We start from the raw sequence: 24,011 nt of genomic DNA, 5'->3' as shown, positions 1-24,011 counted from the left end.
ACTTCATCTTCCTGAGGTTCTGATGCCTTATCTGTAAGGTAGGCAAAATAATATCTACCTGAGAGGGCTGTTGGAAGAGTTAGACTAAATTAAAATATAGAATGGTTTCCAATGGAGTATCTTGCACATAGTAGGTGCTCAATGAAGTTTAGTTTCTATCCTTCCTTTCCCATTCTCAGCTTCTGCCTCCTTCAATCAAAATGTCTCTCTTTTGTCAATAAATATTTGGATCCTACGAGAATGGAAACACTGATACTCGGTCATTTCAATTTCACAACCCTGGTATCAACACGTTGACGCTGGTCATTAGAGAATCTTGATATTGCCAAAGGATTTGTTGCCGCCACCCCTCCCCCCAGGTCTGTGGTTCTTCCTGTCTGTCTCATCCTTTTCTGTTTATGATTTAACAGGGCAAGAAAAAAAAATCTTATTAACCTACTGTTCATTATTCCTAAATAGCCTTAAACTTGGATGCCTTTATTCTTCCTGTTTTGTTTTGTTTTTCCCCTCCTCAATGCATCAGATCAATCTAACTAATTTAACTTAGGCATTTAGTTGTCTCAAAATATTTTATTATAGGGGCGCCTGGGTGGCTCCGTCTGTTAAGCATCTGCCTTCGGCTCAGGTCGTGATCCCAGTGTCCTGGGATCGAACCCTGCAAGAGGCCCCACATCGGGCTCCCTGCTCAGCGGGAAGACTGCTTCTCCTTCTCCCTTTGAGCCTCCCCCACACTCATGCTCGCTCTATCCTGTTTTCTCTCAAATAAATAAATAAAATCTTTTTTAAAAAAAGATTTTCATTACGATACAGGCACGTCTTTAGCTTCAATGCAAATATCCCATTTAGAAATTATGAAAATAAAGTCATGTTTAGAATGACCCTTGTAAAAGGGCACTTTTAAGAGTTTAGCTAAATTTCCATAATAGTGCTGCTTCAGCATCCATTTTGTGTGGCTAAGAGGTCTGCTGGAACTGACACTAGCCTCTCCTACGAGGGCATGTCCTAGATAACAGCCAGCAGGGTCACAAGAAAGTACAAATTCCTGATATGATTTCCCCAATGCCCTGGAGATAAGGCCTCTCCTGGCCACCACGCCCCAACCCCAACTTCTCCTTAGCTAAGACTCTCCTCCTCCCCCTTCCTTAGATCTTACCAAGACTCCTGCTCTTTGTGGTTTAAATTGACCAGTCAGGCCTAGCCAAGGACTCCTAAAGCACTCTACCCACCGACCCTAAGAAAACACATGTGCCTCAGGTCCTGCTGCTTCCCCTCTGCCTGTCCCCTGCCCTGCCCTGCCCATGTTGCCCCAGTGACCTATGCATTGCACTTCCTCCAAAACTTGCGACTAATGAAGTTCTTTATTTCACTTTCCCTTGCCTTGTGATCTTTCTTGAACCTTGGCTCACTATTTGGCACCCCAGGACTCTACTTAATGTTCATTTAACAAAAGTCACAATGAGCTCCATGACTGATTTAGCAATCATTGGAAAGCCTATAAAAGGAAAATGGCTTCTTTTGCATTTTGTTTATTTTATTTATTTATTTATTTATTTTAAAAATTTTATTTATTTATTTGACAGAGACAGCGAGAGCAGGAACACAAGCAGGGGGAGTGGGAGAGGGAGAAGCAGGCTTCCCACTGAGCAGGGAGCCTGATGTGGGACTCGATCCCAGGACTCTGGGATCATGACCTGAGCCGAAGGCAGCCGCTTAACGACTGAGCCACCCACGTGCCCCTATTTTATTTATTTTTTAAATTTAATTTAATTTTATTATGTTATGTTTGTCACCATACAGTACATCATTAGTTTTTGATGTAGTGATCCACGATTAATTGTTTTCATATAACACCCAGTGCTCCATGCAGTACGTGCCCTCCTTAATACCCGTCACTGGGTAAACGCATCTCCCCACCCGCCTCCCCTCTAGAACCCTTGGTTTGTTTCTCAGAGTCCATAGTCTCTCATGGTTCGTATCCTCCTCCGATTTCCCCCCGTCTTCATTTTTCCCTTCCTTCTCCTAATGTCCTCCATGCTATTCCTTATGTTCCACAAATAAGTGAAGCCATATGATAATTGACTTTCTCTGCTTGACTTATTTCACTTAGCATAATCTCTTCCAGTCCCATCCATGTTGATGTAAAAGTTGGGTATTCATCCTTTCTGATGGCTGAGTAATATTCCATTGTATATATGGACCACATCTTCTTTATCTGTTGAAGGGCATCTCGGCTCTTTCCACAGTTTAGCTATTGCGGACATTGCTGCTATGAACATTGGGGTGCATATGGCCCTTCTTTTCATTTTGTTTATTTTAAATTACCCTCTATTCCTTCTCTCAGAAATAATGAATAATAATTAAGAATTAAAGCGGATCGAATGATTTATCAGAAATCCATTTAAAGTCTTTAGCTTACATCTAATCCTGCTGATCACTATAACTTTGTTATTGGTATTAAACATTTGGTTCTACTTCACAAGGGAGATTAGTTATATCTCTTATGATCTTTCTCTAAAACACTAAAAGAACTCAAAATAATTAATGCAAAGGTGTAACTGGGCAAACTGAAATTCTACCAATAAAAAATATCTTTGGCAGGTACGTAAGTCCAGTTGATTCTGCATATTTAAATAAAATATGTGACAGGCTGGAGGCTGAAAAGAGGGATTTTTCAAATATTAGAGAGAAAAAAATGGAATTAAGAAGCCGAGTTACTTAAAAACATGAATACATTTTGGTTAAATTTTTCTGTGATGCCACTTTTCTGCACTAAATAAATTTGTCATCTTTATTACAGAATGATATTTAGTACTATATTTAGTACTCCATATGAAATAGTTAAGCTTTTGAAAACCACAGCCCTAATTTCATAATTTTGGATGTTTTAGAGAAATATTAATATGCATCTGCTAAATGAGCATTTTGCTTGGTCCTGAAGGAAATACGAATATTTTTATGGTTCCTGTCCTGAAATTGTTTATTATCTAATGCAAAATGAGAACTCTGTACAAATAAGCAACATGCAAAATGGACTGTAATACAGGATAAAATATATATATAAACCAAGCACTATGGGAACCAAGAGGAGAAAGCCATTCTGTGTTTTCAAGACAGGAGGAGTCAAAGAATTATTATTATTTCTTGAAGATTTTACCCATTTATTTGAGATACAGAGAGAGCGAGAGAGAGTGCGAGAGAACGCAAGGGAGAGAGTGCGTGTACAAGTGGGGTTTGGGGAGGGGTAGAGGAAGAGGGAGAAGCAGACTCCCTGCTGAGCAGGGAGCCTGACATGGGGCTCGATCTCAGGACCCCGAGATCATGACCTGAGTTGAAGGCAGATGCTTAACTGACTGAGCCATCCAGGCACCCCAGGAGTCATTAATAAGTTAACCATTGTTATTACAGTTTCTATGCAACTTCTGATAAGAACTGACACTTAAGTTCACATTCTTGCAACTTTAAATTGATGCTATAGTAGGGTAACATGGAGATTTATATCTAATGTGCAAAGCAGAAACCCGTTCTGAAGACCTTATGAAACTATGTACCATGCTGTATTATCTGGAGGCATGTCTGTTCCTTCTTGAAGGAACCACTACAGGACAGTAACAATGCCTTGTATGAAGCCAACCTCTTCAGATGTCTGATGAAGTCTAGCCCAGAATGATAATGTTGTGTGGTCTCTAAGCCCAATTATAGCAGGGCATGCCTTGCTTAGAAAATTTTGTTAGTGCAGCATCTGCCAACAACTCATCAGGTCCATCAAACACTACACAATGAATACTGGGTATAATAGCAAACTAGGATTTCTTAAATCTCTGCCAAAATTGTTTTAGCATAAAAAAGCTGGCATCATTTTCTACTCACAGCTCTAGGATTTATTTTCTGCACATTTTCCCCTCTCATTTCCCTAGTCAATACTTGCTGTTAAATAAACTCCCTTTGGTCAGGGACTTGCAAGCAGGTGTCATGGGAAGAAACAGAGCTCGTGCTCTCGATGCTAAAGAGAAGCTATTGTGTTTTTCATTTTCTCAGCACATTAAGAAAAATTAAATGTTTGCTATCTATAGGAGTCAGAAATATTGTGAAACACATTTACATTATCATTAAGTCTTAATCTCTAAGTGAAAATTAAAATTGAATGCTCAATGTCTTTAATTCTTGATATGCCATTAAACAATATGAGACACATTTGCAAACTTCAGATAAATGGGATGGAGCAGGTACATCCTTTGCTTTCTCCGTGTGTCTCCATTATTATCATTTAATATACCGAACTGATAGTCTAATATGCTGCTAAGCCATTGGTGATCTTCTTAAAGTTTTCTAAGTCTACTAAAAAAAATGGGGGGGGCGGGCAAAGAATCCAAAGGACATTTTCCTAGGTGACCTTTTCTGGCCTGCATTGGTCAGGAAATAGAATGAACCCACAAAGATATCTAAGAAAATGTATAATCTCTGATTCCAAGTTTGGGACCTTGACATTGAAAATATGGAGACCTCGGATATTAAAATTACGAAGCAGCTTTTTTAGAATGTATTAGTAAGGATGTTGTAATATAACTGAATACTGTGTATTTAATTTAATATCATATATAATTATCATGACAAACCTGTAAGAAATCAACATCAAAGTTTCTCAAAATGTTTGCCAGGAAATATTGACAGAAAAAAATCTAGGTAGGTTATTAAAACAATACACATTCCTGGGCTGTGCCCCAGATCTACTGATTAATAATCTATGGGAGTGAAGCTTGACCATAAGCAGTTTTACCAGGTGACTTGGTAATTCATAGGCATGCAAAAGTTTGAAAATCAATGATCTACATTATATAGATAAGGGATCTAGATTATAAAATCACTTGCCAAAAGTGACATGTTAGGAAATAGGAAAGCTGGCATCCAAATCTAGGTTTTATGTAATTTCAAGGTTTTCTCTACTATATTATTTAGTATCAGGTATACCAACAGGAATCAAAATGCATCTCTTTTGCTATGTTTTACTAAGAGATTGCATGCACTCCCATCAGCTCTCAGTGAGGCTGCTGATGATCACAGAATCCTGGAATTTAAAGAGATGCTCACATGATAGTTCTTTTCCTTTTTCCTATTAGTGTTTCATTTCCCAAATACATCCAGAATAGTTGTTTTCCATTATTGTTTTAAAGATTTATTTGTTAGAGAGAGAGAGAGAGAGAGTGCATGGGGGGAAGGGCAGAAGGAGAGGGAGAGATAGTCCTAAGTAGACTCTGTATTGAACACAGAGCTTGATGCGGGCTGGATCCCAGACCCTGAGATCACGACCAAGTGTAAATCAAGAGTTGGATGCCCAACTGACTGTACCACCCAGGCGCCCCAGTTTTTCATTATTCAATCATAAAATATACTATGTCTTCCAGTGGCTAATTCTGTGTTCATATACTTTTCATTAAGAGTTCACTTTTATATTTGATTGAAATATTCTCCTTCTTATAGCTGTTTTCACTGGCAACGTCTGGTTCTGCCCTGGAGAGTAACACTGCATTAAGACCGCTCCCTATTTCACATTATAGTTTTTTCTCTTTTGAGAAATTAATTAAAATATACAATTAAAAAATATTTATTGAGGTTTTAAGTGAAAGGCATAGCTTTGCATCAATGAATGGATAGTGATAATTACTGAGGACCTGCTATGTGCCCATGATAAACTAGGTGTTAAGCTGGACTATCTCACTGGAACCTTTAACAAGTTATATAAGGTAGGCAACATTTATCTCTTTGTCAGAGGAGGAAAATGAGCCTCAAAGGTGTTAAATAGTCATGGTTACACATCAGGTAACTGGTTGAAACAGAAATGAATCTGATCAACATTATATACTGAATTACCTCTTGAGCCTTTCCTCCCAAGCTTTAGTAGACGCACTTCATTTGTCCCTGCTGAACTTAGCAGTGTCATTTCTAGAATGGGACATGCTTTATCAGTCTAGACTGATAAGTAAAATCGGATAAAGGATTTCTCTTCCTTATTCTGGATATAGTATTATAATTACTTGAAATTAACACTGTAACTTCATGCAGTTGTTTTGCAAATGACATCACAGTTTGAGTTGGAGCATACTCACTTGAAACTCTTTAATCTGTTACAAGATAAATATACAAAAATCAATCCCATCTAAATGCTAGCAATTAACAATCTGGAATGAAATTAAGAAAAAAACTCCATTCATAATAACATCAAAAGGAATTTAAAAATTAGGAATAAAGAAAACAAAGGAAGTGCAAGACTTGTACACTGAAAATCTACAAAATATTACTGAAGGAAATTTTAAAAGATATAAGTAAGTGGAGAGATAACCAATGTTTATAGATTGGGAGAATCAATATTGTAAGATGACAATTCTCCCCAAATTGATCTATAGGTTCAATGCAAATTCTGTCAAAATCCCAACAGTTTTTTTTATTGTAACTGAAACCTGAACCTAACATTAACAAGGAAATGGAAGATATTCAAAATAGCCAGAGCAATCTTGAAAACAACAACAAAGTAAGGGGACTTTAACTTTCCAATCTCAAACTTGCCATAAAGCTCAGTAATTGAGAAAGTATGGTACAGGCTTAAGGGTAGACATATAGATGAATGAAACAATTGAAAGTTAAGAAATGAATTCAGATTTGTAGTCAATTATTTTTGACAAACGTGCCAAAGCAAATCAATAGGGAAAGTATATTCATTACAACAAATTTTTTTAAAAGATTTTATTTATTTATTGGGGGGGCAGAGCTTGAGCAGGGGGAAGGGGAGGTGCAGAGGAAGAAGCAGACTCCGCACTTAGCAGGGAGCCAGACCCAGGGGCTTGATCGCAGTACCCCAGGGGCTCCATACAAAGACCCCAGTATCATGACCTGAGTAGAAGGCAGACATTTAACAGACTGAGCCACCCAGATGCCCCTACAATAAATTGTTTTGAAGACTAAGCCAGCTGAGTATCAATATGCAAATAATAAAAAATAGATCCTTATTTCACATCATGCAGAAAAATTAACTCAAAATGGGTAATAGATTTAAATGTAAGAAATAAAACTAAAAACATTTTTTATAAGAAAATGTAGAAAAAATCTTTATATTCTTAGATTGGGTAAATATTTTTTAGATAAATCAAAATCATGATCAAGAAAAGAAAAAATGATAAACTGGACTTTACTGAAATTAATAACTTTTGTGTTTTAAAATACACTATTTAAGATTACTGGTTTGCCCCCTGATATATAAATAGCTTGGAAGTTGCCACTTTTACCTCAAAACAAGAAAAAAACAAACTGATAATTTTTCTTAGATCTGTCAGAGAATTGAGGTCCCCAGACAAATCATCACCCCCAAAACTGGAGAGACAGGTAAATATATAGAATACAGACAAACTTACCTGAAGTAGAAAGCCCAGGGAGCCATTACCTTATAGGAACACTTAAAAGTGTGACATCTCAAAGGATTATGAAATGCCTCCCCTCCCCCACACCATAACAGCATATGAAATGTGATTACAATTAAAAGAACTGCAAAGTTCAGACTCTATTTAAGAAGAGTCTAGGGAAACCTGAAGACATCAGGGTAAGAAAGACAAGGAGATTAGCAGAAATTAAGGCCTCTGACATGTATAGACAAAGCAAACAGTAACCACAGTCTAATTCCTAGCCAGATAACCTCATACTAAAGTTCTATCTACTTCAGTTCCCATTACCCAGTACATTGTGTCTGACTTTCATTAAAATTTGGCGGCACTGAATGGAGAATGATGTCATCATGGTGGTAGTATAGGTTGTTTCCGACTTCTATCCTCTTCACAAGAAGGCCAGCTAGCAACTATCCATAGACAAGACACCGTTGTAAAAATCCCAGAACCCAGGGGTGAGGCTGAAGCATCCCCAGGACTACAGAGACTGAGGACAGCATTAGAAGATTAAGATGAGTAGCTACACTCTGACATCTGCCCCTCCCAAGCCAGCACAGTGCTGCATCAAGAGGGCTCCCCAGGACTTATGGTTTCTGGGGGGGGGGTTGCTAAAAAAAGAGCCCAATGTGAACATCCTGTTATCCCAGCATTGCAGGATTATTCCTGGGAGGCCCACTCAGGTCTTGCTTCAGGGGAAATCACTGGTGTAGTATGTGGGGTTAGGGATAATATAGAAATGGAAAAGAGGGTGTAACTTATAGTAACCAGCCCTCAGGACTTGGCAGATCATAAACCTGCATGCTGCAGAGCCTAAGCAGATTCCAACCAGCAGCTCTGCCCATCTACAATCCAAATTGTGTATAAAAAGAACATACCTCAACAAAATAAGGCCATATATAACAAGCCCACAGATAACAGCATACTCAATGGTGAGAATTTGAAAGCTATTTCTTTAAGATCAGGAACTAGACAAGGGTCAAGGGTGCCCGCTGTCACAACTCCTATTAACATATTACTGGAAGTCTTAGCCAGAGCGATCAAGTGAGAAAAAGAAATAAAAAGCATCCAAATCAGAAAGGAAGAAGTAAATTGTAGGTGACATGAATAGAATCGTAGGTGACAACGGAAATCCTAAAGACTTCACCAAAAATTTGTGAAAACTAAAAAACAAATTCAGTAAAGTTGTGGGATAAAAAACCCACATATAAAAATCAGTAGTCTTTCTATACACTAACAATGAATTATCTGAAAAGAAAATAAGGAATTTAACGCAATCCCTACCAAAATACCATCAGCATTTTTCAGAGAGCTAGAACAAACAATCCTAAAATTTGTATGGAACCACAAAAGACCCTGAATAGCCAAAGCAATCTTGAAAAAGAAAAGCAAAGCTAGAGGCTATCACAATTCTGGACTTTAAGTTCTATTACAAAGCTGTATTGATCAAGACAGTATGGTATGGTACTGGCACAAAAACAGACACATAGATCAATTGAACAGATTAGGAAATCCAGAAATGGACCCTCAACTATAGGTCAACTAATCTTTAACAAAGCAGGAAAGAATATTCAATGGAAAAAAGACAGCCTTTTCTAAAATGGTGTTGGAAAAACTGGACAGCAACATTTAGAAGAATGAAAATGGACCCCTTTCTTACACCATACACAAAAACAAATTCAAAATGGATGAAAGACCTAAATGTGAGACAGGAAACCATGAAAATCCTAGAGAAGAACACAGGCAGCAACCTTTTTGGCCTTGGCCATAGCAACTTCTTAGTAGACACATGTCCAGAGGTAAGGGAAACAAAAGCAAAAATGAACTATGTGGACTTCAAGATAAAAATACTTCTGTACAGCAAGGGAAACAATCAACAAAACTAAAATGAAACCTTTGGAATGGGAGAAGATATTTGCAAATGACATACCTGACAAAGGGTTAGTATCCAAAATCTATAAAGAAGTTATCAAACTCAACAAATAATCCAGTTAAAAAATGGGCAGAAGATATGAACAGAAATTTCTCCAAAGAAGACATACAGATGGCTAACAGTCACATGAAAAGATGCTCAACATTACTCAACATTAGGGAAATAAAAATCAAAACTATGATGAGATACCATCTCACACCTGTCAGAATGGCTAAAATTAACAACACAGGGAACAACAGGTGTTGGTGAGGATGTGGAGAAAAGGGAACCCTCCTACACTGTTGGTGGGACTGCAAACTGGTGCAGCCACTCTGGAAAATAGTATGGAGTTTCCTCAAAAAGTTAACACTGGAATTGCCCTACAATCTAGCAATTTCACTACTAGGTAAATACCCAAAGTATACAAAAATACTGATTTGAAGGAATACATGCACCCGATGTTTATAGCAGCATTACAATAGCCAAATTATGGAAAGAGTCAAAATGTCCATTGATTCATGAATGGATAAAGAAAGTAGTGTGTATACACACACACATATATACATATACATGTATATATATACATACATATACATGTATATATATACATACATATATATACATATACATGTATATATACACATACATACATACATACATACAATGGAATATTACTCAGCCATAAAAAAGAATTAATTCTTGCCATTTGCAATGATGTGGATGGAACTAGAGGGTATTATGCTAAGCGAAATAAGTCAGTCAGAGAAAGACAAATACCATATAATTTCACTCATATGTGGAATTTAAGAAACAAAACAGATGAACATTTTGGGGGGGAGAAGAGAGGCAAACCGGAAACAGACTCTTAACTATGAAGAACAAACTGAGGGTTACTGGAGGGGAGGTGGGCAGGAGGATGGGTTAAATGGGTGATGGGTATCAAGGAGGGCACTTGTGATGAGCACTGAGTGTTGTATGTAAATGATGAATCACTAAATTCTATACCTGAAACAAATATTATACTGTATGTTAACTAACTGGAATTTAAACAAAAACTTGAAAAGAAAACATAACATGGGGGAAAAAAGGAAATAAGGAGTACAGTTTCATTTATAATAGCATCTAAAACAATAAAATGATTTGGAAGAAATTTAACCAAGGATGTTACAGAGCTATACACTAAAACTATAGGATATTAATGAAAGAAATTGAAGAAGACAGAAATAAAAGAATCTTTCTGTTTTCTTGGAATGGAAGAATGAATATTGTTAAAATTTCCATACAACCTATAGCCATTGATAGATTTGATGCAATTCCTATCAAGATTCCAATGGCATTTTTTACAGAAAAAAGGAGAAACCATCCTAAAATTCATATGAAACCACAAAAGATACCTAATAGCCAAAGCTATCTTGAGAAACAAGAACAAAGCTGAAGACATCACACTTTCTGATTTCAAACTCTATTATGATAATAAAGCCACTCACAAAAATTTCACACCATTCACAAAAATTAACTTGAAACAGATTCAAGATTTAAATGTAAGCCCTGACCATAAAACCCCTAGAAGAAAACAAAGTGAAAAAAACTTTGACATTTGCCTTGGCAATGATTTCATGGATATCACATCAAAAGCACAAGCAACAAAAGCAAAAATTAACAAGGGGAACGACATCAAACTATAAAAAGCTCTGCACAGCAAAAGAACAACCAACAAACAAATGAAGAGGCAGCTTATGGAGTGGGAAGAAATATTTTCAAAGCAGTTACCTGATAAGTGGTTAATATCCAAAATACATAAGGAACTTGTACAAGTCAATAGTAAAAAACAAGTAATTTTGATAGAAAGAGACTAATCCACTATTACAGATAGAGACCACATGCAACACTCTCTGTCAATAAATGATAGATCACACAGACAGAAGAATCTGTAAGAATATGGTTGATCTGAACAACATCATAAATTAACTGGCTCTAACATTTATAGAATATTCCATCAAACAAGAGAGAAATACACCTTCTTCTTAAGGTCACATGGAATATTCACCAAGGTAGACTGCATTCTGGTCCATAAAACACACCTAAACAAATGTAAAGTATGCCATCAGACTGTAATGGAATAAAACTAGAAGTCACTTACAGAAAGATAACTAGTTGTTAAACAGAACTCTATGCACTCTTGCTCAATTATCTAAAACTGCACTAAAAAAAAGTCTGTTACAAAGACACCATTAAAAAAATGAAAAGATAAGAAACACACTGAAAGAAGTATTTTCAAATCATATATCTGGCAAAGGATTTATATCCAGAATATATAAGGAATCTTACTACTCAACATTAAGAAGACAAATAACCCAACCAAAATATGGGGAAAATATCTGAATAGATATTTCACTGAAGAAAATATATGAATTGCTAGTAAGTACATGAAAATGTGTTCAATATTATTAACCATTAGGGAACTAACAAGTAAATTTGCAATGAAATCTGACTTCAGACTCACTAGAATTTGCCTTTGAAGCAAAATTTCAGACAATAAAAAATAGTGACAAAGATGTGGAGAAATTAGAATTCTATACATTGTTGATTAGGTTATAAATGCAAACACTGCATTTACAGTGCAGACACTTTGGAAAACCATTTGTTTCTTAAAAAGTCAAAAAAATTATCATATCCCATTCCATTTCTAGGTATCTACTCAAGAGAAATTAAAACATATGTCCACACAATGATGTTTATGTGAATGTTCACAGCGTCATTATTCATAATAACCAAAAAGTAGAAACCATCCAAAAGGTATCAACTAATGAGTGGATAAAGAAAATGTGGTATAGTCACATAACGGATCCTATTCAGCAATAACTACAACTATATGTTACAACATGGATGAGCCTCAAAATCATTACACTATGTGAAGGAAGTGAGATGCAAAATACTACATATTATATGATGAACATATAAAATTTATAAAAAGGCAAACCTATACAGATAGAAACTAGGTTAATGTCTGTCTGGGCTGAGGTTGAGAACAGAGATTAACTGTGAAAAGGCATGGGGATCTTACCAGGGTGATGGAAATGTTCTAAAGCTTGACTGTGGTAATAGTCGCACAACTCAATAAATTTCATGAATAACTGAAATATATACTTAAAAATGTGTGGTTTTGGGGGCACCTGGGTGGTTCAGTTGATTAAGCATCTGACTTGTAGTTTCAGCTCAGGTTATGATCTCATGGGTTATGAATGAGAAGGGCTCCTTGCTCAATAGGCAGTGTGCTTGAAGAATCTCTCCCTCTGCCCTTCCCCCCACTCACACATGTATGCTCTCTCTCTCTAAAATAAATAAATCTTTAAAAAAATGTGTGATTTTTTTGGTATGCAAATTACACCTCATCAAAGTTTTTTTAAACTTTTTTTTACAAATAAATTAGCTCTAATGTACATTTTTGTTCATTCTAGTTATTAAAAGAACATGAACCTCTTCTGTTTAGAAGTAAATGGACAAAAATTAAGTTAAAATTCTTCCTCTGGTACTTTATTTTATCAGAGCAACAATATAATTGCTTTTATTAATTAACATGAAAATTGGGGTCCATATTAGACTTTTATCTTTATTTCTGCATCTTTACTTGATCACAAAGTCCTATGGATTCCTCAGTTTGATATTATGTTGATTTCTTTCTCTCAACCATTTCTGTTACTGGCTTCGTTCAGGTCCCTATTTTATGATACTTTTATTATTTTTAAAATGTCCTCATTTGGTAGTTTCTAGGTTTTTGAATTTCATGGAGTAGAAAAAGAAATTTTAAAAAAAGAAATGGGAATAAAACTGCCAACTATAATTTTGTCAAGTAAGGCCAGTAATATCAAAACTTACCTTAACAACTACCATCTACTTTCATTGTACAAAACTTAACTTGCACTGATTAATTTGATTAAAGAAAACTCTTTCATAAAATGCAGATACCAATTATTTGAAAATACACCCAAAGCATGCAGAATACAAATATGGAAAAGTGATTGCATTAGTCAGTGTACTCCAGAGAAAAAAAATTAATAGGATATATACATACATATATATATATAAGAAGGGATTTTATTATGGGAATTGGTCCAAGTGATTATGGAGGCTGAGATATGCCATGCTACGCCCTATGCAAGCTGGAGAATCAGGAAACTGGTGGCATAATCCAATCCAAATCTGGAGTGCTGAGAATCAGGTTCGCTGATGATAAGCTGAGGCCAAAGGCCTGAGAACTGGGGAAAGGTGGGGGGTATGCTGCTGGTCGAAGTCCCCACGTTGGAAGACCCAAGAACCAAGAGCTCTGATGTCTGTGGGCAGCAGAAGATGCACGTCCCAACTCAAAGAGAGAAAGAATTCACCCTTCTTCCACCTTTTTGTTCTATGTGGGTCCTCAAGGGATTAGAGAATTCCCACTCAATCCTCTTTACTTAGTCTACTGATTTAATGCTAATCTCTTCTGAGAACACCCTGTTAGACACGCCAGAAATAATGCTTTACCAGCATTTCTGAGCATGTTGATGCATAAACTTAATCATCACAAATTCACCCCTTGTCAATATGGCACCCATACACCTCACTTTACACCATACTTAATCTCCAAATAAAGACAATAAGGAAGCCATAATTCTGTCTAATATAACTATCTTTCCTACAACAGAAAATGCACTAATCCCTTTCTCAGAAAAGGGTAAATTTATATTGCTTTTACTTTATGAAACTATGTTTGGATACCTCTTTTGGACATTCAATTAAAGCAGCCCAAATTGGAGCTCAGTCTGCAGCTTGTTAAAGTCAACTTGAAGGTATTTTCATATTGCTGTATTAAAATGGAAGCAACCACATTTCATGATATTAAACACAAATAAGAATATTCTGGGTGATTTTAGACAAGCTGAGTAACAACAGTTCTCATAGATCCAAAGATCCCCCTGCTTTGGGGCGCCTAGGTGATTCAGATGGTTAAGCGTCTGCCTTTGGCTCAGGTCGTGATCTCCAGCCCATGTCAGGCTCCCAGCTCAGCGGGGAGTCTGCTTCTCCCTCTCCCGCTGTCTCTCCCCCTGCCTGTGCTCGCTCTGTCTCTCTCTTTCCCGCAAATAAATAAATAAATAAATAAAATCTTTAAAAAAAAAAAAAGAAAAAAAGATTCCTCTGCTTTCTTCCTGTAAGGTTGAAGAAGTCAGCAGAATTGGTCTCAGCGCTGGGGAATCCTGCAAAGGAACTAAGCTCTCCATGCTTAAAATTAATCATATTCTGGTTACTGTAGCTTGGGGTGATGATGGTCCACTAGATTTCTCATGGAGAGTTTAGCAATGGGTGAAATCCACATAACAGCTTCCTGATCAATTCCACAGTCCTACATCAACACTGGTCTTATATAGGTTACATAATAAATGAAGGGTTTTGGTATGGGTCTCTCCCACCCACTATCAAAGGTCATACACAGTTTTTCATATTACCAATATAGAACCTAATTTAGGCACTGCCCTCTTTTAAATGTAAATATAAGAGAGTCAGAAAAGTAGAAAATCCATTATTAAACAATATAGTAAAGGGATTATGTGTTATCTAAACCAAAGTTTTTCTAATTATGGCTCACAAACCATCCACCTCAGAATCACCTGGATTGGAAAGAGGGTTGCCAGGTCCATGTTAAAAAAAATAAATAAAAATGGAGGTTACATTTAGTCCTATTCATTTATAATTTCTTGAAGAATTTTTCAGAATCTTAATTTTTAAAAGCTCCCCACATGATTTTTACTATCATTTACATGTGAAATACATTGGCAGTAAAACTCGACTGCACATTAGAATCACCTGGAGTAATTGAAAAAATAAATACAACTAATGTCTAGATCCCACATGCCAAGATGTTGAGTTAATTTTTCTGATGTCAGCTCTGGGCATCAGTATTTTATAAGAACTCTCCAGGTGATGCTATTTTGAGGACAGCTAAGAACTGCAGGTCTAAAACTTGAAAATTGATGTTCACACCAGTTCCACTAATTCCTACCACTTACATCTGGTGTATTTCACTCATCTATATTACTCTCGCAGCCTTTAAATGTAATTGAGTCTACAGCCTATGAACATTGAGCACTCCCTGCACTACAAAGTGTAGCTTCCTGGAAGTAGAAACTCCGAAGACTAAAATCTAGACAGGGGTCACGTGAGAGAGAGAGCATTCACCTTGGTGCAGGTGGAGGCAGATTTTTGAAGGGACCCAGATTGGAACCTGCAACAAGGTAGTAGCTGCTTATGAGACTTATTGAAGGGAAAGGAATTATCAGGGACAAAAAAGGACAATAAAAGTAGAAGGAGAGTCAAACAAACAAACAAAAACAACTTATGATTTTGAGCAGGTCTCACTCTTGATAAGAAAAGTAGACCAGAATTTTGCTTTGGGAATCTGAGCAAAATACACAGTACTTTTCAGCTTTGTCTCCAATGGGAACATCTTGTTTGTTTTTGTTTGTTTGTTTGTTTGGTAAGCTTGATGAAGTCCCAGTTCTTTTGTCCCTTTAGATGCTTCCACCACCTCATTACAAGAACGGTTTGCTCAAGGCACACATATGCTCACGGTCAGTACAGAGGCAGGAATAAGGCAACTGAATTCCTCCTAATCTAAGAGCTCAAAATGGTACTTTTAAGGATTAAGTCTGAACATTACTCATAAGGGTGTAGCTTCCAAGATTCCTTTCTTTTCCTTCCTTTTTTTTAGTGATACACAATTAAGACAGAAACCAGTTTTAAGTGTACAGTATAATGATTTGGTATTGTCTATATTGCAAAATGATTTTTGGTAGTTTTAAGAAAATAAGAAATAAAAACATTCTCCTTAAAATTAACCCTATTGTCTCATAACTTAATTGGACACAAACATCTGAACTATAACCTTAATTCAAACCAAACTCTTCAGCTTGGGAATCCAGGGTCTCTCATATTTAAGTCCCAAATTATCCTTTTAGGCATACATCCCACCACTTTCTGCACTCTATTCTCTAGTCATTTTATTCTGATGGTTTCTCGTCTCTGCACATTCACTCACACTGTCAGAGACCTATCTGTCTTTAGCAAAACGTTCCTTCCTAGAGAAAACCTTCTTGAGTTCCTCATTTGGAAGTCCATCGCAGAGATTTTCATTTTTACTTCTCATTAATTTTATTTTGTTCTGAATTGGTACATGTTCAAATATACAAAGATTTGAAGGCAAAATTGTTGAGAAATTCGTATTTTAAAATTCTCTTTGGCAGCCAGTAGAAGAAAAAGAGATAGACTCCATTAACTTATGTGTCTATTCTACCTTATTTTCTTTGCTGTAGCCTGATCTCTTTTCAATCATGAATAGCTTCAGCATATACTTTTCATTTTGTCAAATCAATTAAAGCCTAACTTTGAATCTACTCAACACAGTTGTCATTTGCTGTTTCTCATATCCAGACATTATAGGTCTGTAATTAAAATAATTAAAATTTCATTACATTACTAGGAGAAATGAAAAAGGGCACAATTATGTATTTCCTATTCTCATTTGAAGGTTAACAATCTCTCTACCTTCAATGTAATGTCTCTATTTTGCTGGGTTTATTTGCTTTACAGGGAGAATACTATTGAATCACATCCTTTGGGGTTTTGTTTTTGTTTTAAATATTTTAACAGCTTTCTGTCATGTGGTTGTGGGAATGAGCACATTGTTGGGCACGTGGTTACCCTCTTACTTCTCTGACAACTCAACTTCATAGTACTCCTAAGAGTCTGGTTACATTTCCTAACAGAATACTTACGTCATTGACAAATTTTAAAGTACAGGGTTTAGATAGTAGATATCACATATAGAAAGTTTCATGGTGGCATGAACTAGAATTGTTAAAATGCCTATGTTCTTATTTTCATGTTGAATGATATGAAAACCATTTTAAGTTATTCTTACATTTTGAGAATTGCACTCAGTGGTGTTGGGATTTTCTTCCTTTGTTGTCTCAACGTGAGAGCTCTCATTCCTTCCAGGAAAGATTTGCTGAGGCTAGAGAAAGAGAAAGTGAGAAATAAGTTCCACCAATAGATCCATGTGACTATTGTAAAATACGATACAATGGCAACATCACACTCAAGGAAAATGAATACAATGGAAATTTGTATATATCAGAGACCTTAAAAATTGTACATAAAAATTCTTTGAAAGTACATAAAATAAGTTCTGTTCAATTTTGTATTAGTGAGGTCCAATGGCATTATTTTCCCACTGGAAGTATTTATTTCTTGCATAATAAGCTTTTATTTTAAGGTTACTACTTCTACAAAAAGCGGGAATCCTGTCTTTTTTCATATTTTAACTCCAAGTATATCTGAGAAATATAAGTGTACACTTCACATTCTCAATCAGAAGGAGAATGCTTCGTAACAGTTCACTATAATTTACATAGAGGATTACATTTATTTCAATGCTTTACTAACTAATCAAGCACTGCTTCATATCTCTGGAAACTTTAAATATTATTCTAAAATTCACCTCTTTAGGAACACTAATTTTTTTAAAAGATTTTATTTATTTGAGAGAGAGAGAATGAGCGGGCAGGTTGGGGGGCAGAGGGACAAGCAGACTCCCTTGCTAAGCAGGGAACCCTATACTGGGATTGATCCCAGGACCCTGAGATCATGACCTGAGCTGAAGTCAGATACTTAACTGACTGAGTCACCCAGGCGCCCCTAAAAAAAATTTTTTTAAGGCAGTTTTTCAGGTTCTGGCCAGGGAAGGGTATGCATAATTAATATATGTAAATAGGGGCGCCTGGGTGGCTCAGTTGGTTAAGCGACTGCCTTCAGCTCAGGTCATGATCCCAGGGTCCTGGGATCGAGTCCCGCATCGGGCTCCCTGCTCTGCGGGGAGCCTGCTTCTCCCTCTCCCACTCCCCCTGCTTGTGTTCCCTCTCTCGCTGTGTCTCTCTCTGTCAAATAAATATGTAAATATCCACAATAGGCTGGTCTAAGATTATCCACTGAAATGTGTGTTTCTTGGGCAAAGCTGATTTGAATATGCTGTTAGGCTCATCAATCTGTGAGGGTACTATTGTAGGATAGACAAAAACTAAATTTAGTGAATGCTAACATGCTTGGATCTGAAACTGTGATCTCAGTGGAAGAAAGGGGCCTCTAAGCTTTGGGGACCCAGGAAGATAAAGACAAAGATATGGTCTGATCAAAGTATCCAAACCCACTCAGATTTTGTCTGTGTGACTTTCACTGACCTGGTTTTCCATAGGCAGTTACATTCCTTTGCAGGGGAACATTCTTACAAAATAATACTTTGATAAAAATAAAAACCAAAGGTATTTCATAAAACTAGCAGAGTATTAAATGTAAAAAAAATCCATAAAACTAGTAGCATATTAGAGAAGTAATAGAAAATAAAGCACTTTAGTTGACTAAAATAGTTCCTATATTAAGTTACCCAAATCCTGGGCTTTACATATAATAACTGATAAACAAATAACTACATAAAATTCTTTTTTCTTTTTTACTTAAAGGAGTTCAGCTTCATTGTATGAGTTCCAGAAGGCACTAAGTGTTTTCCCCTCTCTTAGTCCCTCTTTCTCTCCTATTCTTCCTTGCTTAAGACCCCTATCTTCTGATCTCCCCTCTATATATTCCATAAGAATAAGAAATTTAAACAGGAAAACAAAATGTCTTTGAATAAGCCAGTACTCTGTATTAGATGTTGTTGGTGGATATAAAGATGAGAAAGGTGTTGTTTTTGTCTTCATAGAATTTATACAATCTGATTTTTAGTCACATAAATAGCCCTAAGATAAAGCAGATTAATAAAAGAGGGCACAAACAAAATTGTATATATTTGGAGAGAATGGACGTTAAATCCATTTGTGATAATAATAAAAGACACAATGGAAAGGGAAAGCTTTAAAATGAGCCGCTGAGTGATTAAGGCAAGAATGAGGGAGAGCATTCTAGGTGAAGGGGACAGTATAAGCAAAGATATTAGGAAGAAGATTCAGCTGTTTTTCTGTTGGTTTACAGGGTAGCAGCAGAGTGAGCATGAGAAAAATGCTCAAGAAAAATGCTACAAAGTAGGAAGGAAATTCCAAAATTGAGCAGCAAAGTATGCATTTAAATTTAGTAGCCAAGTCAGAGTCCACTGGATATTTTAACGCAGGCATATGACATGGCTAGAGCCTCTGTTAGGGTGATATAGCAGCAGTATAAAGGCAAAAATGGAACAGAAGAAAATTAGGGTGGGAATTCAAGAAGGAAACAACAAACGTTGATCAAGTAGATGGTAACAAAGGCTGAACTAAAGTATTAATTCTGGCAATAGAAAAGAGATTGCTCCTTGTTGAGAGCAAAGATTAGAACCTCCAAAATTGAAAAATTCTATAGAAATAGAGAAACCCAGAGAAAAGATAGCTTTGTAGCAAAGATGGTTACTTGTGTATTGCTAATAGAGAGTTCAAAGGACTTGTGACTCTGAGAGGCACTATTCAATAGCAGTGTTAAATATATTAACATGAATCAAAACAGCTATTTAATATAGCTAAAACCTACTGGACTTCCTATAACCTACAAATTACAGATAATGTGAAGAAATAGGTTAAAAAGTACAGGGGGAATACATAAATGGTAAGAGTTAAGGAGAGTCTCCCCTGGCAATCACAGCAAGAATCACAACTGTAAAAAGATAGAGTAAATCCCATTAACAGGCAAGGAGTAATTTTAGTGCATTTTGTTTCTGTTGAACAATCAAAGCATTGAATAAATAGTCCCAACATACCTTTGAAAATTCATTTATTGTATAACAGCATTAAAAGAAATTGAAATATAAAATTCATTCATCATTCTAGCAATAATTATTTTTACTTCTCAATGTTATCTTTCAGTCTTTGTATCCTCATGCATGAATATTTACAGAGTCACAATTACAGTGCTCATGACATATTTCTGTTTTTACACACGTATATATGTTTTATCTACCTAAAGATAAATGTGAGGATGTAAGTATTCTTTACATGTCTAATTAATATTTCATAGAATGAACTTGGAAAAATGTATATTTCAGTTAAAGACTGGTGGTTCTGAATTTTAGGTTATAATATTGGGAAGAATATCAGTCTTCTTGGTACCAGTTTGCAAGATAGCTCATATTACACTAGTCATTGGTTTAAATGTCTGACTCTCTTTAAAAGCTGGGAACCCATGAAGGAAAGATATCATGCCTTATTCGTTATTGCATCCTTTGAAGCTAGTACATATTCTGCACTCAGTAAGTTTGTTTTTCTTTTCATCATTTACTTAAGATATATTTCTTAGGACTAAAGGAAAATAAGAATTAAGGAGCAAAACTAAATCAAGAGGAGTGGATATATTTATGTCTAGAGAAGTCTTTCCAAAATATGGCAATTTGAATTACTTCTAGCAGCATGAGTCAAAATTAATTGTGCATACACTCTATGAAAGCAGTGTGTTTGGAACTGAGATCAAACATTAAAAACATAGTTCTTGATCTCAAAGAGCTACCATCTGCTCCTCATTAATTGTCATCATATCTTTTACCTTCCTAATAGCTCCTGATTTCATTCTGGAGGGTTACCTTGTTCATGGTATGGTGTTTCCAAAGTACTGTTTTATGTATCAAATTCCCTGACCCATCCAAGATATTGGCACATGACCCAAGTTAGGTCATGATACCTCCATTCTTATAATATTGATTATATTAAGAGGAGCCATAAATGGTTAGGTACACTAATTCCAGTAGGGTGCCTTGTCCAAGTTGTTTCTACAATAAGACCCTTCCTTATGGTTCATACGTCCAGTCTTCTAAAGCAGCCTTTGTTTCTGCCCATTTCCAGATGTGTTACTTCTATCTTTTCCTTGGTACTATGAGCTCCTGATGTTCTATCAATAAAGCCCCTTAATTTAATCTGGTAAGGGTCAGTGTTGGTTGCATGTAATCACAGAGACCTGGATGATACAGGGAGTCAAATCAATAAAATAAAACTGATAGCATAACATAAGGGCTGAGGTAAAGGTTTACCATGGAAACTAACAGGAGGGAAACCTAACCCAGCTAGAGAAGCTCAAAAGAATAATAACAGGCTCGCCAATGATGGAGATTACATTTTAGGGTAGATATTCAATATCTTCCTAAAAATGTAAGTATGTAGCATATTAGTAAATTTTAATGTTTGATTTTTTTTCATGCAAGTACTGTACATTTGTGAAAATGCTCCCAGATTTTGGTGGTAAGGCTGAGACAAGGAATATGTCCAAAATAAAAGGTTTTATCTATCTATCTATCTATCTATCTATCTATCTATCTATCTATCTATCTACCTATCTACCTACCTCTCTATCTGATTTTATGGGATTTTGTTACTTTGGACAGATGATAAAAAGAGCTTTATTAACTATTAAGTTCACAAAAAGCAGAGGGAAAAGAATGACAGTGTAACTTTTCTCCTCCATAAGTTTGCCAAGGCTACCCTTGTGCTCACATATTAATAAACTGGGGTGCCTGGTTTGCCAATGTCTATATCAATACTGAAGTTATCTCCATTTTGCTTCAGGAAAAAAAAATTACATATATTACTTTCAACAACTGGAGGAAATGATACATTGCTTCACCAGTGTGAGCAACGAAGTATAAAAAGTTAAATCACTTTAAATACAAAAATGTAGTATTTAATTGAGGAACTGCTTACACTTAAATATAATACATGTAATGCTTAATATAGGCTTTTGCCATCAGTGAGATGCTCCTTGTGGAAAGAAGCTTTGTTGAATATGATGAATTAATACAGAATGGGAACTAACTTTGGAGAAAAGATAATATACTTTTGGAGTTAAAGAAATGAGGATTCAGATTCTGGATTAGCCATAAATAAATTGGGGACTTGGAAAATTTATATAATTTTGGAGGGTCTCTGTTTTCTGCTGCTTTGCTAAATTAGGTCAAGAATACCTAGCTTGCAGTATGGTTTTGTTTTGTTTTGTTGGTTGCTATTTTTTTTTTTTACTTTATATTTTTATTTTATTTTATTTTAAAGATTTTATTTATTTATTTATTTGACAGAGAGAGAGAGATAGGGAGAGCAGGAACACAAGCACGGGGAGTGGGAGAGGGAGAAACAGGCTTCCCACCAAGCAGGGAGTCCAATGTGGGGCTCGATCCCAGGATCCTGGGATCATGACCTGAGCCGAAGGCAGACGCTTAACAACTGAGCCACTCAGGCGCCCCTTTACTTTATATTTTTAGAGCAATTTTAGGTTCACAACAAAATTGAGGGATAGGTACGGAGATTTTTCATACAGCCCCAGTCCCACACATGCATGGCCTCCCCCATTATCAACATCTCACACCAGGTTGATACAAATCTTATCAAGGATGAACCTGCATCAACACATCATAGTCATCTAGTGTCCATAGTTTTCATCAGGGTTCACTCTTGGGTTTGGAATAATGTATAATAACATATATCCATTATTATATTATCAGAGTATTTTTCATGGCTCTAAAAATGTTCTGTGTCCTGCCTATTCATCCTCACCTTCCTCAACCCTGGAAACCACTATTCTTTTAATTTTTTCCATAGTTTTTCCTTTTCTAGAATGTCTTATAGTTGAAATCATACAGTACGTAGCTATTTCAGATTGACTTCTTTCATTTAGTAATATGCATTTATGTTTCCTCCATGTCTTTTCATGACCTAATAGCTCATGTCTTTTTAGTATTGATTAATATTCCATTGTCTGGATGTACCATAGTCCAAGACCAGATGACTCACAGTGATTTCTACAAATACTTAATAATTAATACCAATCCTTCTCAAACTCTTCCTAAATATAGAAGAAGAGCAAATAATTCCAAACTAATTTCACAAGGCCAGCATCACACAGACACCAAAGTTAGACAAGTACACTGCAAGAAAAAGAAGTTGCAGGACAATATCCCTGATAAACATGGATGCAAAAATTCTCAACAAAATATTAGCAAATCAAATTCAAAAATACACTAAAAAGATCATATACCATAATCAAGTGGGATTTATTCTAGTGATGCAGGATGGTTCAATATCTGTAAATCAGTCAGTGTGATATTATCATATTAACGAAATGAAGGATAAAATCATATAAGCATCTCAGTATGCAGAAAAAGCATTTGTTAAAACTCAACATCCATTTACCTCCCCAAAACTCTCAACAAAGTGGTTATAGAGGAAACGTACTTAAACATAATAAAGACCACATATAACAAGCCCACAGTCAATATCATATTCAATGATGAAAAGCTAAAAGCTTTTCCTCTAAGATGAGGAATAAGACAAGAATATCCACTCTTGCCATTTTTATTCAACACAGCATTGGAAGTTCTAGCCAGAGCAGGTAGGCAAGAAAAAATAAATAAAAGGTATCCAAATGGAAAGAAATAAGTAAACTTGGGTGAACAGAGGTTCACAGGTGACGTGATATTATATATATATAGAGAGAGAGAAAACCCTAAAGACCACTCCAAAAACCTGTTAGAACTAATAAGACATTCTGGATAGTAAATGAATCCAGTAAAGTTGCAGGATACAATGACAATATACAAAAATCTATTGTGTTTCTATACATTAATAACAAACTGTCAAAAAGGAAAATTAAGG

At 35.9% G+C, this 24,011-nt stretch overlaps 1 protein-coding gene across 1 annotated transcript in view; it reads right to left on the bottom strand.

Moving 5' to 3' along the window:
• The window catches only part of LUZP2 (leucine zipper protein 2), a 251,195-nt gene that overhangs the window by 12,148 nt on the left and 215,036 nt on the right, over positions 1-24,011 (bottom strand). The window contains exon 9 of the mRNA XM_035012463.1: positions 17,288-17,380. Coding sequence (XP_034868354.1) covers positions 17,288-17,380 — 93 coding nt within the window. The remainder of the gene's footprint in view (positions 1-17,287; positions 17,381-24,011) is intronic.

The sequence above is a fragment of the Mirounga leonina genome, unplaced genomic scaffold (assembly GCF_011800145.1).
Source record: "Mirounga leonina isolate KUSES-001 unplaced genomic scaffold, KU_Mleo_1.0 Mir_166, whole genome shotgun sequence".
NCBI classification, from domain to species: domain Eukaryota; kingdom Metazoa; phylum Chordata; class Mammalia; order Carnivora; family Phocidae; genus Mirounga; species Mirounga leonina.
Note: the sequence above shows the minus strand (reverse complement) of the source record. Positions and strands in the feature narration are given on the sequence as shown.